The sequence below is a fragment of the Thamnophis sirtalis genome, unplaced genomic scaffold (assembly GCF_051295495.1).
Source record: "Thamnophis sirtalis isolate CommonGarterSnake01/CBP01778 unplaced genomic scaffold, rThaSir2_p1.2 scaffold_15, whole genome shotgun sequence".
Lineage (NCBI taxonomy): Eukaryota > Metazoa > Chordata > Lepidosauria > Squamata > Natricidae > Thamnophis > Thamnophis sirtalis.
Window position 1 is genome coordinate 38,978,396 of NW_028261395.1, and position 15,775 is coordinate 38,994,170.

Genomic DNA, 15,775 nt, shown 5'->3' on the forward strand with positions numbered 1-15,775 from the left:
GAGACGTGTACTAGGGATTCGAACCGCAGAACTGCCGACCTTTATGATCGATAAGCTCAGTATCTTAGCTACCTAGTCGTGGGGCAAGGCTGTCTCTCCCACCCATGGCTGCTTCTCTGACCGGGGATCCTTTTTTTTCCCCCACCCTAAAAATCCCAATAAATCTGGTCCTTTCCTTTCCGCCCCCCGGATCGCTTTGGATGCAGCGCATGGGAGTGCAGGTGGTGAAATAACGGGCATTTCCGCGGCGCAAAAGTTGCCGGTTGCAGCGCTGCGATCTTGCCAGCAGGGGGCAGCCTTGGCCAAGAAACAAACCGGCCGGCCTGCGGAGGGGCGGGACTTTCCTTGCGCTCTCCGGCGACGGAGCCGGGCAAAGGTCTCGGCCCATCGCTGGGGGCAAATGGCAGGTAAAAGTAACTGTTCCCCTCGCACATATGAGCTAGTCGTTCCCGACTCTAGGGGGCGGTGCTCATCTCCATTTCAAAGCCAAAGAGCCAGCGCTTCTCCGAAGACGTCTCAGTGGTCATGTGGCCAGCATGAGTTAAACACGGAAGGCACAGGGAACGCTCTGACCTTCCCCAAAATAGGTGGTCCCTATTTTTCTACTTGCATTTTTAACGTACTTGCAAAGTTGGCAGAAGCTGGGACATGTTACCATTACAAGGCGCGAGGGATTCGAACCTCCGAACTTTCTGATCGACAAGCTCAACATCTTAGCCACTGAGCCATCGCGTCCCTTGCAAGTGGCAAGGGAGGTGCTAATCACTGGTGGGATTTTCTTGGCTCTTCCGTTGAGCCCATCGGTGGTACCTGGCTTGTGGGATGAAAATAGGTGAGATTCTTGGAAAGGTCTGCAAGGGCTTCGCCAGGATGGGAAGTGTGCCAGCTTGGGCATCTGCTTCTGCCCGCAGAAGCCTTTTCCTGGGACCGACCTTTGCAAAAGAGTTGGGAAGCTGCCAGGCATTTCTGTGCCCAAGGCTGCAGCAGGGCACAGCTTCCCTGCCCGCTGCAACACAACCGGCAGACTTTGACCCTGGAGCCAAAGCAGTGCTGCGGGCATGCGCACGCCCCCCCTCCCCCCAGCATTGCAAGGAAATGATCAGAAGCTGCCAATCCGGAAAGGAGAAAATGCCAGCCCGAGGGCTACACAGCTGTAAAAACAAGAGCAAGCTAAACATTAGCCCGGTGAGAAAACAACAGCTGTGTCCTTTTCAACACACACACACACACACACACAAACACAACCAAGAAATGCTCCCTCCGCAGCGGCAATTCCTGCTTCCTGGGACAGATTGGAGATGTGGATCCTGAGGGTCCTGTTTGCCTGCCCCCCTCCCCTCCATGCAGGCTGGGGAGACGGTTGCAGAATCCAGTCTGGGCAAGCAAAAGCACCCAGGCAAACAGAAGGAAGGACATTTTTTCCTATCTGCCATGCGTGGGGAAAGATTATGGAGGGCTTTGGATAACTACAATTGAATAAACCACATAAGGTTCTTGGCTTGAGGTTCGTCTTTGCAAACCCCCTGGGAGACCCAGGCTCTCGGTCGGCAGCCCCTGGCACTCTCCTTTGCCAGCTCACCTTTCCTTCTCTGGGTTCAAACAAATAGGCGCAGGTGTGGGGAAAAAAGTGTGGCGCTTTGGATGATTTTTATTATTGTGCCATGGGGTCAGAACTGGCTGGAGTCATGCAAGTGGTCAGAAATGGGGTGGGTAGACCCACAGGAAGGGCACTGTTGATCAGGGCAGGGTGGAGGGGTGGAGATGCTGTGCTGGAATTTGAGCACCAGACTGCATCTCCCATCATCCTTGTTGTTAGTTGTAAAGTCATGTCCAACCCATTGTGACCCCATGGACAACCTTCTTCCAGGCCTTCCTGTCCTCTACCATTCTCTGGAGCCCATGGAAGCTCATGCTGATTGCTTCGGTGGCTCCATCCAGCCACCTCCTTCTCTGCCGTCCCTTTCTTCTTTTGCCCTCCATCGTTCCCAGCATGAGGCTCTTCTCCAGGGAGTCCTTCTTCCTTCTCATTAGGTGGCCAAAGTCTTTGAGTTTCCTCTTTAGAATGTGGCCTTCTAAAGAGCAGTCAGGGTTGATCTCCTCTAGGACTGACCAGTTGGATGGCCTTGCAGTCCAAGGGACTCAATGCAGGAGTCTTCTTCTCCAGCACCAGAGTTCAAAGGCCTCCATTCTTTGGCGCTCAGCCTTCCTTAAGATGTCATGGATTACTGGCTTCTCATGGCAAAGTGGTTTGCATAACTCAATGAAACTATGAGCTATGCTGTGCAGGGCCACCCAAGACAGGAAGGTCATAGCAGAGAGCTCTGACAAAACGTGATCCTCTGGAGAAGGAAATGGCAACCCACTCCAGTATCTTTGCCATGAAAACCCATCAATCATGACTGCAGCCTAAATGGGGGGGGGGCACCTTGATTCAGGAGGCAGGCGCTATTTGTGTCCACCAATGCCTTCTTGGCAGCCAAACAGCTCAGCCTAGTTTGAGCCCCCCCGCATCAGGTTCCTGCCTGCCCAGAAAAGATCCCAGATGCCCCCCCCCCCAAGCAAGAGGAAGAGATCTGGGCTGGGTGAGGAACAGTTCAGTTGCACGCAAGGGTCTCATTGCCAGGCTGCCAGGGAAGGCTGTTCCCACAGTCCCCCTTAAGATAAGTGTGGGTGGGGAATCTCCTCTCCAAAGAGGGCAGGCAGCATGGGGTTTTCCCCTGGCTGCCTCCTTCCGTGCCCGATTTCCCACCCCCAGGGCCCATCACAGGATGGGAGGCGGCCTTGCATAACTTCCTCCCAGCAGGGCAACAATGCCAAACTGTTTCAGGAAAAGGGAAGGAAATTTCAGAAGCAGCGTGAAAGGGCCGAGCCGTTCAGTCTGGAAGATATGAAATGATTCGGGTGGATTTCTGGGCAGCCTTTGTGTCAAGCTGCCCTGCCACTTTATTATGGGAACCAGACTACTGTGGGATGGGAAGTGTGGGAGGGGAGCAGCTTCCACCTCGCAAGGCTTGGGAGATTTGGTGGGATTTAGCCTATTTGTATTTCTGATGCTATTTGCAACAGGAGTTGCAGTGTGAGTAGTGTAAACTTATGCCTAAACAGTGTAAGCTTATCCGCATAACAGAGTGAGCTCCCATGGCTTGTCCCAGCGTCTGCCAACCTAGCAGTTCAAAAGCAAGTAAAAAATGCAAGCAGAAAAATAGGGACCACTAATTTTGGTGGGAAGGTAACAGCGTTCCATGCGTCTTCAGTGTTGAGTCATGCCAGCCGCATGACCATGGAGACATCTTTGGACAGCACCGGTTCGAACCTTAACCTTATGTGACCTGGGTGTTTGTGGCTCACTCTTTTAATAAACATAAGGTTGCAAAACAGAATGAAAATTGAGAGCTCTTCCGTTTCATTCAACTGGATTGATCTGCTTTGACAGCCAAGCATCACAATTTGATATATGCACATATATGCGTATACAGGAACCCGCCCTCCCCCCGTTTGGATCGGGGCAGAAAAGCGCATCTTGTTCCGGGATGTTTCCGTGGGGACAAACAAGTCCAGACGGCCGCTCGAGTCTCCTGCCCCATAGCTTTTGGAGTGAGCTCGGGGGTCGTGAAGAGCCCGGCGTCCCTTCCCTCCGCCGCGCTCGCCCAGGTAAGCGGCGCGGCGTGGTTACCTTCAAGCGCACCTGGGCAGGAAAGCAATCGCTTGCTGTAACTCCTCCCCCCCGCAGAAGTCCCGCCCCCACCGCCTCGGATTGGTCGGGCGGAACCAGGTGTGTCCAGTTGCCCGGCTGCGATTGGGCAGCGCCCGTGCCGCTCGGTTAACTCGGCGGCGGCGTCCTCACGACTGTGGTGCGCGGCGGCCGCCCCGCAGGCTGACACGGGGCGGCGAGTCGGGCGCGGAGGAAGGAGCCCTTCGGCGGAGACGACGGCCATGGTGAGCCGGGAAAGGGGGACATCAGGGGAAGGGAGCTGATGCACAGGACCTTTTCCTCTCCCCTGTGGGACTCCAGCCCTTCCCCCCGACCCTCCACGCGGCTAGTCCTCAGCGAGCGTGGCCCAAGGCGGAGAATTCGCCTGCTTCGTCTGGCGGTGACGGAAAGGCTCAGCCGCGGAACAGGACCTTACCCGGGGCTCCCTCTTCCCCCTCCCCCCGCGGGGCACAACTGCGGCCCCAGGCGTTCCTTGGAGGACGGCAGCCTCCCGCCCTCCTTCGCCCAACATGGTGCGTTCTCCGAGGCCACTGAGGGAGCGCCTGGAGCCAGGGCGGAGCCGCACATGCCCGGCGCCCCTCCGGCCAGCGGGCTGCTCTCGGGCCTGAGGCGCTGGCCGGGCTTTTGGCCTCGCGGACACACACGGGCGTGGGCGGGCGGGCGGGCTGAGGAGACTTTTCCGCGCACGGCCCCGGCTTCACTTCCTTGCCGGGCCAGCTGACGCGCTTTTTAGTCTGCTGGGACTGGAAACGGCGCTCGCGGTTCGGTAGGGAGAAGCCGCCTTCTTCGGCGGGCTCGGGACGGGGCACTGCGAGCGAGGCTTGGCCGGGACTCTCTTCTTTTGGCTGACGCTCTCCCATGGGCTCCCCAGCCGAGCTCTGGGACGGAGCCGGCAAAGGTCTCGCGGGTCGGTGGTGCCTCCGACAGAGGTTTTCGGAGCGCTGCTTCTCTTCTCCCGGGCGGGGAACTCGCAGAGTCTTCGGGGCTGGATCCTGTCGGGACTGCCTCCCCTTGGCTCTTCACTTCAGCTCTGACCGGGTTCCCTCAGCCGCCCCCCTTTTATAGGCAAGTTTCCCTCCAAAAAACTCCAGGTGACCCCTGATTGGAGGCCCTGCCGCGCCCCCTCATTGGCCCTTCATCGGCCCCACAATGTTCAGTGGCCCCTGGGCTGAATTGGGGCGAAAGGAGGGGATGACCCCCCCCACAGCCTCCTATTCATCTGTCAGTGTCATCTGAGGGAACGGAGTAGAAGGCCCCTCATCCTCTGGAGGGTCGCCAGCCCCGTGGGCTTTGTGGGTGCAGAGAGCGTGGGGAAGGCTGAGGACAAAGTGTGAGGCTCCTGCTGTCAGATGAACAGAGTTGGAAGGGACCTTGAAGGTCATCTAGTCCAACCCCCTGCCCGAGCAGGAGACCCTACACCATTTAACAGATTTGACATTAATAGAGTTGGAAGGGACCTTGAAGGTCATCTAGTCCAACCCCCTGCCCGAGCAGGAGACCCTACACCCTTTAACAGATTTGACATTAATAGAGTTGGAAGGGACCTTGAAGGTCATCTAGTCCAACCCCCTGCCCCAGCAGGAGACCCTACATTTGCCTCTACCACAGCTCGAACTCACAACCTCCTGATTGTGAGGCGAGAGCGCCACCTCTAGGCCACAGCTAGCTGGGGTAGCCCCTCCAGAACCGCCTCTGCCCCACTGGCCGCTCTTGTCTCCACCCCAACGCCTTGCCGGGCCTCCCCTCCAGCGAGGCTGCTTCAGTTTCTGCTCCAAGACCTTGCAAACAAGACCCCGCTGATCCTGGGGTGCCTGGCCGGAGCGGCCCTCTTGAGAGAGAAGGAGAGTGGAGACCGCCCCCCCACTTGTTCCTCCCAGCCCTCTTCTCTAAGAGGGGCAGGCGGCCTCTGTGACCTTTGCCCTCCCCCCCCTAAGAACAGCCGCCCGCTGCTGCTCCTGTAGACGAGTGATGTGGAAAAAGCTGGAACCCTTCCCCTGGATTGCTGACGCAGCTGCTTGACGTCTCCTCCTCGCCTGGTGCCAGGAAAAGGTTGGGGGGTGGGATGGGGACCGGGAAGGCAAGTAAACAGCAGCCACTCCGCAGCTGCTTCCCAGTCGCCCTTCTGCTAGGAGAGGGAGGCCCGGGGTTGGCTTGGCCCCTTCCGACTGCCTCCTCGTGGCGCCCAGAACGGTCAGAAGTTACTTTGGAGACCTGACGGGTAAGGTGGCCCAGTCTCATAGTGGGCAGGACTACTTAGAAAGAGGCAGGAAAAGCGGTTTTTGCGCTTCCTGTGGGCCTTGAGCAACGGTGGATCCAGCCCTTCTTTTGCTGCTTCGGGGCAGGAAGTGCTATCTATGATTTAAACTTTGGTTCATCCTCTCATCTGTAGTCATCGTGGCACAGCACCCATCTTCTCTCTCTCTCTCTCCCTCCCTTCCTCTCTCTCTCTCTCTCCCTCTCTCTCTCTTTCTTTGTCTCTCTCTGTCTCACTCATGTCTCTGTCTCTCTTTCTCTCTCATCTCGCTCTCTCCCCCTCATCTCTCTCTCTCTCTCACTTTCTCTCTCATCTCTCTGTCTCTCCCCCCCTCTCTCTCCTCTCTCTCTCTCTGTGTATCTCATTTTCTCTTTCACTTTCTCTCTCTCACACTCTCTCTCATTTCTCTCTTTCTGTAACTCTGTGTATCTGTCTCTTCTCTCTCTCTGTATCTCTCGCTTTCTTTCTCATCTCTGTCTCTCCCCTCTTTTTGTCTCTCTCTCTCTCTCTCTCCCACTCCCTCTCCCTCTTTGTCTCTCTCTGTCTCACTCATGTCTCTGTCTGTCTCTTTTTCTCTCTCATCTCGCTCTCTCCCCCTCATCTCTCTCTCGCTTTCTCTCTCAGCTCTCTGTCTCTCCCCTCTCTTTGTCTCTCTCTCTCCCCCCTCTCTCTTCTCTCTCTCTGTGTGCGTATCTTGTTTTCTCTTTCACTTTCTCTCTCTCACACACTCATTTCTCTCTTTCTGTAACTCTGTGTATCTCTGTCTCTTCTCTCTCTCTGTATCTGTCGCTTTCTTTCTCTCTCTCATCTATGTCTCCCCCCCTCTTTTTGTCTCTCTCTCTCTCCTCTCTTTCTCTTTCTCTCTCTCTCTCTCTGTGTATCTCATTTTCTCTCGCTTTCTCTTTTTCACACTCTCTCTCATCTCTCTCTTTCTGTAACTCTGCATTTCTCTCTAATCTCTCTCTCTCTCTCTCTAACTTTCTATCTATCTCTCTCCTCAGCATTTCTGTTTGTCTGCCCGCAGAAGGACGACCTGCCCTAGCTCTTCTCCTTGCCTGGTTTCTGTTCGGGGCTTGTGGGGTGCCCAGCTGGTTGCTCTGGCCCCTTTTCAACCTTTTCAACAGCTGCCGGCCCTTGCATTGCTCTGAGGCCACGGGTCATTTCTGGGTGGGCAGCGTCCTGCTGTGGCCCGAGCAGCTTGCGCCACTTTTCCTGGCTTTGCCAGGCTGCCAAGAACATTTCCTCTGGCAAGGGACAGAGGCTCTGCCTCACGCTCAACCCCAGGAAGGTGAGCCGGTCCAGATGGAAGGGAGCCCTGCTGGCGGCTGCAGTGGGAACTGCGCAGCCTGTTCTCTTCCAGGCCCAGTGAGAAATGGGAACAGGAAGTGATTCAGAACCAGTAACGCCTCTGGGTTTCGTTGCCCAGTTTCCCTTGTGTCGCTGCACTCAAGAGTACAACACTCCTTATTTCCGGCTGCTAAAGAGAATGGGGTGGGTTTCGAACTCGTCTTCCTGGGCGTATGGAAGGACACAGCAATGTCCCTTTGTGCAGCACCCCTACAAGCCAGGGGTCTTCCCCAGGAAGGCCTTTGCTGGCTTCCTGACCTAAGGGGACCCAAGTCCTGGGGGAGCCCTCTAGCTTTGGTCAGGTAGGAATTCTTTTGGCCCAGTTTCCATTTCCCAGGGCGAAGGACAGGGTTAGTGGGGAAGGGGGAAGAGAGGTGAGATGCTGAACAGATCCCTGCTGGGGTCCCCAAGGTGCTTTTTCCCCCCCGCAAGAGACAACTGGACTTTCTGGTTTTTCTTTTGAAGATGTTTTGCTTCTCATCCAAGAGGAGAGAGAGAGAAGGAAGGAAGGAGAGAGAGAGGAGAGAGAAGGAAGGAGAGGAAAGAGGGAAGAAAGGACTTTCTGGTTTTTCTTTTGAAGATGTTTTGCTTCTCATCCAAGAGGAGAGAGAGAGAGAAGGAAGGAAGGAGAGAGACAGGAGAGAGAGAGAAGAGAGAGAAGGAAGGAGAGGAAAGAGGGAAGAAAGGACTTTCTGGTTTTTCTTTTGAAGATGTTTTGCTTCTCATCCAAGAGGAGAGAGAGAGAAGGAAGGAAGGAGAGAGAGAGGAGAGAGAGAGAAGAGAGAGAAGGAAGGAGAGGAAAGAGGGAAGAAAGGGCAGAGAGAGGAAAGAAAGAAGGACAGAGAGAGGAGAGAGAGAAGGAAGGCAGGAGAGGAGAGAGAGAGAAAGAGAGAGAGAAGGAAGAAAAGAGGGAAGAAAGGACAGAGAGAGGAAAGAGAAGGAAGGACAGAGAGAGGAGAGAAGGAAGGAGAGAGAGGAGAGAAAGAGAAGGAAGAGAAAGAAGAAAAGGAAGGAAAGAGGGAAGAAAGGACAGAGAGACAAAAGAGAAGGAAAGAGAGAGAGGAGAGAGAGGAAGGAAAGAGAGGAAAGAGGGAAGAAAGGACAGAGAGGAGAGAGAGAGAAGGAAGAAGAGAGAGAGGAGAGAGAGAAGGAAGAAGAGAGAGAGGAGAGAGATGGAGAAGGAAGGAAGGAGAGAGCCTATGGTCATTCATTTCAATCCAAGGAAAAGTTTGATTTGGGTTCATCTCCTGCCCTCAGGCCTGTCCTTCCTGCAGCTCCCACCGTGATGAACAACCCACTTTGTTTTATTCCTGGTCAACAAATCTGGTGAGACCCAAAGGTGCTTTTTTCAGGAGGCAACCTCGACAGTCTGTTTTTTTTTCTTTTGGAGACATTTCGCTTCCCATCCAAGAAGCTTCTTCAGCTCTGACTGGATGGCGGGGAATGGAAGGATTGATATTCCTTGCAGGCAGCTGGTCATTTGCATCCTTTTGGAGAGTCCTTGAGGCCACTTGGAGGTTTGCCTGTGTCCTCAGGGTCACCTGAGTGGTGCAAATGGTTCCTGTAGTCTCCAATTCTTTCCCCTCTGGGAATCCCTTCCTGTTCCCCCACCATTCCAAGGGTCCTCCTCCCAAATTGTATATCTAAAAGTCTGCAGAGATTCTCAAGTCCTCCAGGTCATGGTTGTCCCAGAGGTGCTTTTTCAAGAGGCAACTGGACTTCCTTGTTTTTTCTTTTCTTTCGAAGACGTTTCGCTTCTCATCCAAGAAGCTTCTTCAGCTCTGACTGGATGGTGAGGAATGGGAATGCCGGTGGGCAAGATGAGACAGGGCGGCTTCCCCGGGAATGTCCCTGGTTTGCCAATTGCCCAGGGGCAGATAGGACAGCGCTCCGGAGGGTCGACGTCATTGCCCAGAGGATGATTGGCTGCCCTCTCCCCTCTTTGGAAAAGCTTGATAGCTCCCACTGCCTTAAGAAAGTTCAAAACATTCTTAAAGATCCATCTCACCCTGGGCTCCCGTTTTTTTTTTTTTTGAACTATTACCACTTGGCAGCCGGTACAGGACAATAAAAACAAAGACCAATAGGCTGAAAAACAGCTTCTATTCCAAGGCAGTAACAATATTGAATTGTACGGTATAGTGCAATATGAATGCAACATCAGGGGTTTACAATTCTGGCTGCAGTTTATGTAAAACCAGATATATCATCTTTTTAATCACATTTTTTCCGGTAGAATGCCCAACAAAAAAAATCTCTGGTTTCAAGTCTATAAATGCTGCTTGATCATTTTTTCCCCAACCAAAATAAATAGGGATAAGAAAAAGATTTTAGTTGCCAGCATTAGTTTTGTGCTGGTTCTGAACTAAATGAGAAGCAGGGAGGGGAGGGGGAGGCACGTGGGAAGAGTTGAAGTCTTTCGTTTCTTGCAGTGCTGTGATTTTGTGTCGGCGGCGAGGGCTGCTTCCGCTAGCATCCCCTTGGCCCAGGGCTTCTTGGTGGGCAGCCAGTGGTTTTGGCGAGGGAGAACGTGTGTGTGTGTGTGTTACAGGGGAGGGAGGAGAAGCAGCCACCCCACATTCCTTGCTTGAGGCCTGGGGTCAGAAGTTGCCTTCCCCCCCCTTTTTTTTGTGACAAATATTTATTTTATTTCTTTAAAAAAAAAAACCACACAAATATTTCGTCATTTGTCAATCATTAAGACATTGAAGTACAATTTTTTGTGTGTGTGCCCCTCCCTCCCTCCCCCCCCAACCCCCCCTCCTCCTCCCCCCCCCCGACTTCCCAGAACCCGTACACGGTATGGATTTTTAACTAACACAGTCTAAAATCTATTGAGAAAAAAGAGATAAAGAAATTAATGACATTCTACATTGACCTTAGCTTCTTCTTACTGAACTAACTTTTAACAGTTTAAATCATTTCTGCTTAACCTTTTGGCAGGTCCACCATATATGATAATATGTAGCATCGAGAAAACCACACCTCCCTTCCTTAACCTTTGTATCGTCTGGGTTCATTGTTAACTCCAGCTCTTTTCTCTTAATTTCCTCTTCCAGTTCTGTTCGTTTTAACCCTTGCTTATTTCTATGTGTTTTATTTATATTCATCAAGACTCCTCTCATATACGCTTAGCTTGCGTCCCATACAAATTCCATAGATGTACCCTTATTCATATTCGAAACAAAATATTCAGATAGTAATTTTTTACAATCATTAATATACTTTTCATATCTAAATAAGTTTTCATTCAATCTTCAAGACCTTCTTGCCTGCACTACCCTTCCCAACTCCATCCAAACTGGGTTATGGTCCGAAAGGACCCTAGCCGCAATCTTTGTCTTCTTGACCCTAGAAAGCAAATCATTAGTGGTTAGAATAAAATCAATCCTTGAAAGGGATTCATAGGAAGATAACAAAAAAAAAGAAAAAAGAAAAAAGAAAAAAAAAGAAGTTGCCTTCCCCTTGATTTAAATGGGGAATGTTGTTCTGTTTAGTTTAGTTTTAGTTTACTCTATTCCACTCCACTCACCTCTCACCTTTACTTTACTCTACTCTACCTTTACTCTACTCTATTCTACCTTTACTTTACTTTTACTTTGCTGTACTCTATTCTCTACTCTACTTGACTTTACTCTACTCTACTTTACTTTTACTTTACTCTATTCTCTACTCTACTTGTCTTTAGTCTACTTTACTTTTACTTTATTCTCTACTTTACTCTACTCTACTTTACTTTACTGCTCTACATGGGGCAGCCCTTAAAGAGTGTTCGGAGACTCCAGTTGGTCCAGAATGCGGCCACGCGAGCGATTGTGGGTGCACCCCGGTACACCCACGTTACACCTATCCTCCTCAAGCTGCACTGGCTACCTATTGGTCTCCGGATACGCTTCAGGGTGCTAGTTATTACTTATAAAGCCCTACATGGTATTGGACTTGGGTACTTGAGAGACCGCCTTCTGCTGATTACCTCCCACAGACCCATTCGATCCCACAGATTAGGCCTCCTCCGTATTCCATCGGCCGACCATTGTCGGCTGGCGACTACTCGGAGGAGGGCCTTCTCTGTGGCTGCTCCGGCCCTTTGGAACGAGCTCCCCGTGGAGATTCGGACCCTCTCCACCCTTCGGGCCTTCCGGACGGCCGTGAAGACCTGGCTGTCCCAGCAAGCCTGGGGTTGAGTTCCCCCCCCCCCCCCTACTCGAATTTGCTGTGTCTGTTGTGCTTTTAACTCGTTTGTATTGTCTGATTGTTTTTGTCTTACTTTTTGTAATTTCCCCTCCCTTGGCTTTTGTTCAGCCGCCCTGAGTCCCTTCGGGGAATAGGGCGGCCTACAAATTGAATAAACTCCAAACTCCAACTTTTACTTTACTCTACTCTATTCTCTACTCTACTTGTCTTTACTCTATTCTACTTTACTCTTACTTTACTCTATACTCTACTCTACTTGTCTTTACTCTACTTTTACTTTACTTTTATTCTCTATTCTATTCTCTACTCTACTTGGCTACTCTACTTTTACTTTACTTTACTCTCTACTTTTACTTTACTTTTACTTTACTCTACTTTTACTTTACTGTGATTGCACATCGTACAACGAAATGAAATGCCATCTTCAGTGTGTTGCAAAAAATGACAGGCTTTAGACTTCTCAGGATACAGGAAAAGTTTATTTGGCAGCCAGGTTGAGAAAGCTAGCCCATGGCTAGCATTGCAAGTTCTGAACAACCTTCATTATCGAAGCACGCGTTCTTATACATTCTCAAAGGCAGCGTAACACGGAAACACTTAATTCATTTCTTAGTGGTTACCTTGAGGAGAAAACCTTATAAGGAGATGAAGGTCTGTCTTCTCCTTTTGTTTATGGAGTACGTGTCATTAAGGAACTTTAATTGAACCTTGTGGTTTGGACTTTTGACATAGGGACGTTGGCTAGAACATCTTGTGGTTAGAGAATGATGACATTTCTTTTAAGCAAGCTTATAACTGTCCTTTTTATGCCATGTCTTCATTCTTATATTTGTAATCCATATTTTATTCTACTTTAAGTGTATATTATAACTACAAAAATAAAAACACAAATACACCTCCTTCCCGTGCTATATCACTGAAATTGAAAACCCCTGATGTTGCATTCATATTGCACTATACCGTACAATTCAATATTGTTACTGCCTTGGAATAGAAGCTGTTTTTCAGCCTATTTGTTTTTATTGTCCTGTACCGGCTGCCAAGTGGTAATAGTTCAAAAAAAAAAAGGGAGCCCAGGGTGAGATGGATATTTAAGAATGTTTTGAACTTTCTTAAGGCAGCGGGAGCTATCAAGCTCTTCCAAAGAGGGGAGAGGGGCAGCTCATGATCCTCTGGCCAATGATGTCGACCCTCCGGAGCGCTGTCCTGTCTGCCCCTGGGCAATTGGCAAACCAGACACAGGGGCAGTAAGTTAAAATACTCTCCATGGTGCAGCGGTAGAAAGTGCCCAGCAATTTTCCATTCCGTTGTTGTTTCCTGAGAAGTCTCAGGGAGTATCATCTAGTTTAATTTCGAAGGAGCAGCTGCGCCGTTATCTGGTGGGGGGAAGCTGAAGTTGGTGGGAAAACGGCTCCCCCAGACAATGCTGAGAAGCGGGTGACCCTTTTTGCCTTCTCCCCCCTCCTCCTCCTCTCCCCCCCCCCTGTTTCTTTGTGGCCAAAGGCCTCGTTTGCTCCTCAGCTGGCCGGCCCTCGCGGGGGGGACGTTCCTTGAGAGCTCCGCCAGGCTGGACTGTGACTCGCTCTCCCTTTATAGGCTCCCGTTGTGGGATGGGGTGGGCGGTGCGGGTTACATAAATTCCAGCACGTGCGCCTGTTCCTCGGCCCAAGAAGACGGTGCTCGCTTCGGTGGGGGGAAAACATCCCAGCTTCGGCAGCCATTGCGGTGAGCCTCTGGGATAACTCTGCGTCTCCAGAAGGGGGTCAGCCATCAGGAAGGAAAATGTGGGGAGGGGGCATGGATTTTCCCTGGTGGTGCGACTTGCAATTTATTCCAGGGGAAATTATTTGCGTCCGTCCGTCTGTCTGTGGTATAAATGGTACAGGGTCTCCTGCTTGAGCAGGGGGTTGGACTAGATGATCTACAAGGTCCCTTTCAACTCTGTTGTTCTGTATTCTCTCTCTGTCTCTCTCTTTCTGTCTCTCTCTGTATATGTCTCTGTGTGTGTGTGTGTGTGTGTGGTGTGATGGGAAGGCCGGTTGCTCCGTGGTGGGGCCCTTCCTTGACGCTGCTTGGATTGCAGTCAGGTGCACCAGCTGCTCTTCAACATTCCTTGCTTGTTTACCCTGTAAGAAGATCCACGGGCTGGCTGGGCAAACAGCAATGTGTGTGCGTCTACCCGAATAAGGTCAGGGGGCAAAGAGGCATCTCCTTCTCCTCTTTTTCCTCCTCCTCCTCTTCTTTTTTCTTCCTTCTCCTCTTACTCCTCTTCTTCTTCCACTTCTTCCTCCTCCTCCTCCTCCTCTTTTTCTTCTTTCTCTTCCTCCTCCTCCTCCTCTTCTTTCTCTTTTTCCTTCTCTTCCTCCTCCTCCTTCTTCCTCCTCTTCTTCCTCCTCCTCTTCCACTTCTTCCTCTTTCTCTTCTTTCTCCCTCCTCTTCCTCCTCTTTTCCTCCTCCCCACTCTCTTCCTCCTCCTCCTCTTCTTCCATTTCTTCCTCCTCTTTTTCCTCCTCCTCTTCCTCCTCCTCTTCCACTTCTTCCTCTTTCTCTTCTTTCTCCCTCCTCTTCCTCCTCTTTTCCTCCTCCCCACTCTCTTCCTCCTCCTCCTCTTCTTCCATTTCTTCCTCCTCTTTTTCCTCCTCCTCTTCCTCCTCCTCTTCCACTTCTTCCTCTTTCTCTTCTTTCTCCCTCCTCTTCCTCCTCTTTTCCTCCTCCCCACTCTCTTCCTCCTCCTCCTCTTCTTCCATTTCTTCCTCCTCTTTTTCCTCCTCCTCTTCCTCCTCCTCTTCCACTTCTTCCTCTTTCTCTTCTTTCTCCCTCCTCTTCCTCCTCTTTTCCTCCTCCCCACTCTCTTCCTCTTCTTCCATTTCTTCCTCCTCTTTTTCCTCCTCTTTCAACTTCCAACTTTAATAAGATTTGTATGCCGCCCACTCCCTTGGGACTCTGGGCAGCTCACAGCAAAAGTAAAAACATATAAAATATTAAAAATACAATTATTAAAAATAAGATATCATCCATTCAATCCTTCTTTCTCCTCCTCTTCTTCCACTTCCTCCTCTTCCTCTTTTTCTCCTCTTCCTTCTCCTCTTTTTTCCTTCTCCTCCTCTTCTTTCATTTCTTCCTCCTTCTCTTCCTTCTCCTCTGGCACAAAGCACACCCCTCTCGAATTGAAGGGAGCCTTGCTTGGCCTGGCCATCATCCCTGGCCATCTTTGCCCAGGGATGCAGCCAGGAGGCCAGCATCTCCCTTGACCAAGGCTTTTCTCTGATACCCCCACCCCACCCCCACCCCATCTCCCCCCACCCTGCTTCGCTCAGCTTCCCTTCTCCTCTGGGAACGTGGGATAGGACCATGATTTCTCCTTCCGCCTTGATTCTGTCAAGGCGAATTTGCCGGTTGGCTGACCGAGCTTCGCTTCGGCTTCGCTTTCTCCGGGCAGCTTCGCAGGTAGAGATTGCGGTGGGGGAGAGAAGGCTCGGATTCATGCCTTTCACAAGACAGAGCTGGGATGGAGGAGGGTGCCTCTCCAAAGCCGGCCAGTCCAGTCCAGCCCAGCTGGAAGTGGTAGGGCAGAGGTTGCGATGGCTTCTCGGGAAACAAACTTTTGTGGTCTCTTCCTGGGAAGAGCCAGCAGGCGGGGTGGGGGGCTGTTTTGCAGCCCAGCAGAGCCAAACAGGACCCCCCCACTGCTGATGCCGGGAAGCTCCCGGCCATGGGGCAGGGTAAGGAGGCGGAGGTGCTGCTTCCCCAGCAGCCTGGGGGTGAGTGGGGTTGTGGAGAGACCCCCTGAGGGCTTGCAGCTGGTCTTACTCTCATGGGAAGGAAGCCTCAGCCTGAGAGTTTGTCTCTAGCCAGGCCATCTGGGGATTTGGTTAATGAGCAAAATCACAGTCTTGTTCTGCGTTAAGGAAACGGCCTGGTTTGCCTCCTTCCAGGAGATGGGGCAATAGAGAGAGGCTACACTGGGAGAGGTACAGTGCCCCTGAGCAAGGAGGCTTCACCAAACCTCTGTCCTGTCCGGTCCGTTTTCAGAAATCCATCGGGCAGTGGTGAAATCTAATTTTTTGGGGGGTGGGGCGCACCGGTTCTGTGGGCGTGGCTTGGTGGGTGGGTGTGCCATGTGACTGGGTAGGCATGGCCCACCCACCCCCTTTTTTAAAAAAAAGTTTTTAATTTTTCCCTTTTAAATTCATTTACAGATATACATTCTTATAATTGCTATTTAACATTTGTCTATTCATCATAGTATCTACATTCATTTTTACACA

At 51.4% G+C, this 15,775-nt stretch overlaps 1 protein-coding gene across 2 annotated transcripts in view; it reads left to right on the plus strand.

Moving 5' to 3' along the window:
- Nucleotides 1-3,791: 3,791 nt before the first annotated feature.
- Nucleotides 3,792-15,775, plus strand: part of ECE1 (endothelin converting enzyme 1) — a 30,039-nt gene continuing 18,055 nt past the window's right edge. Inside the window, exon 1 of one of the 2 annotated variants that reach the window (XM_087702282.1) lies at nt 3,792-3,936. In XM_087702282.1, the coding sequence (XP_087558408.1) occupies nt 3,934-3,936 (3 nt within the window). In that variant the 5' untranslated portion in view covers nt 3,792-3,933. Of the gene's footprint in view, nt 3,937-5,847; nt 5,931-15,775 lie in introns of those variants that run through there. The other variant, XM_087702284.1, reaches the window with a different exon arrangement.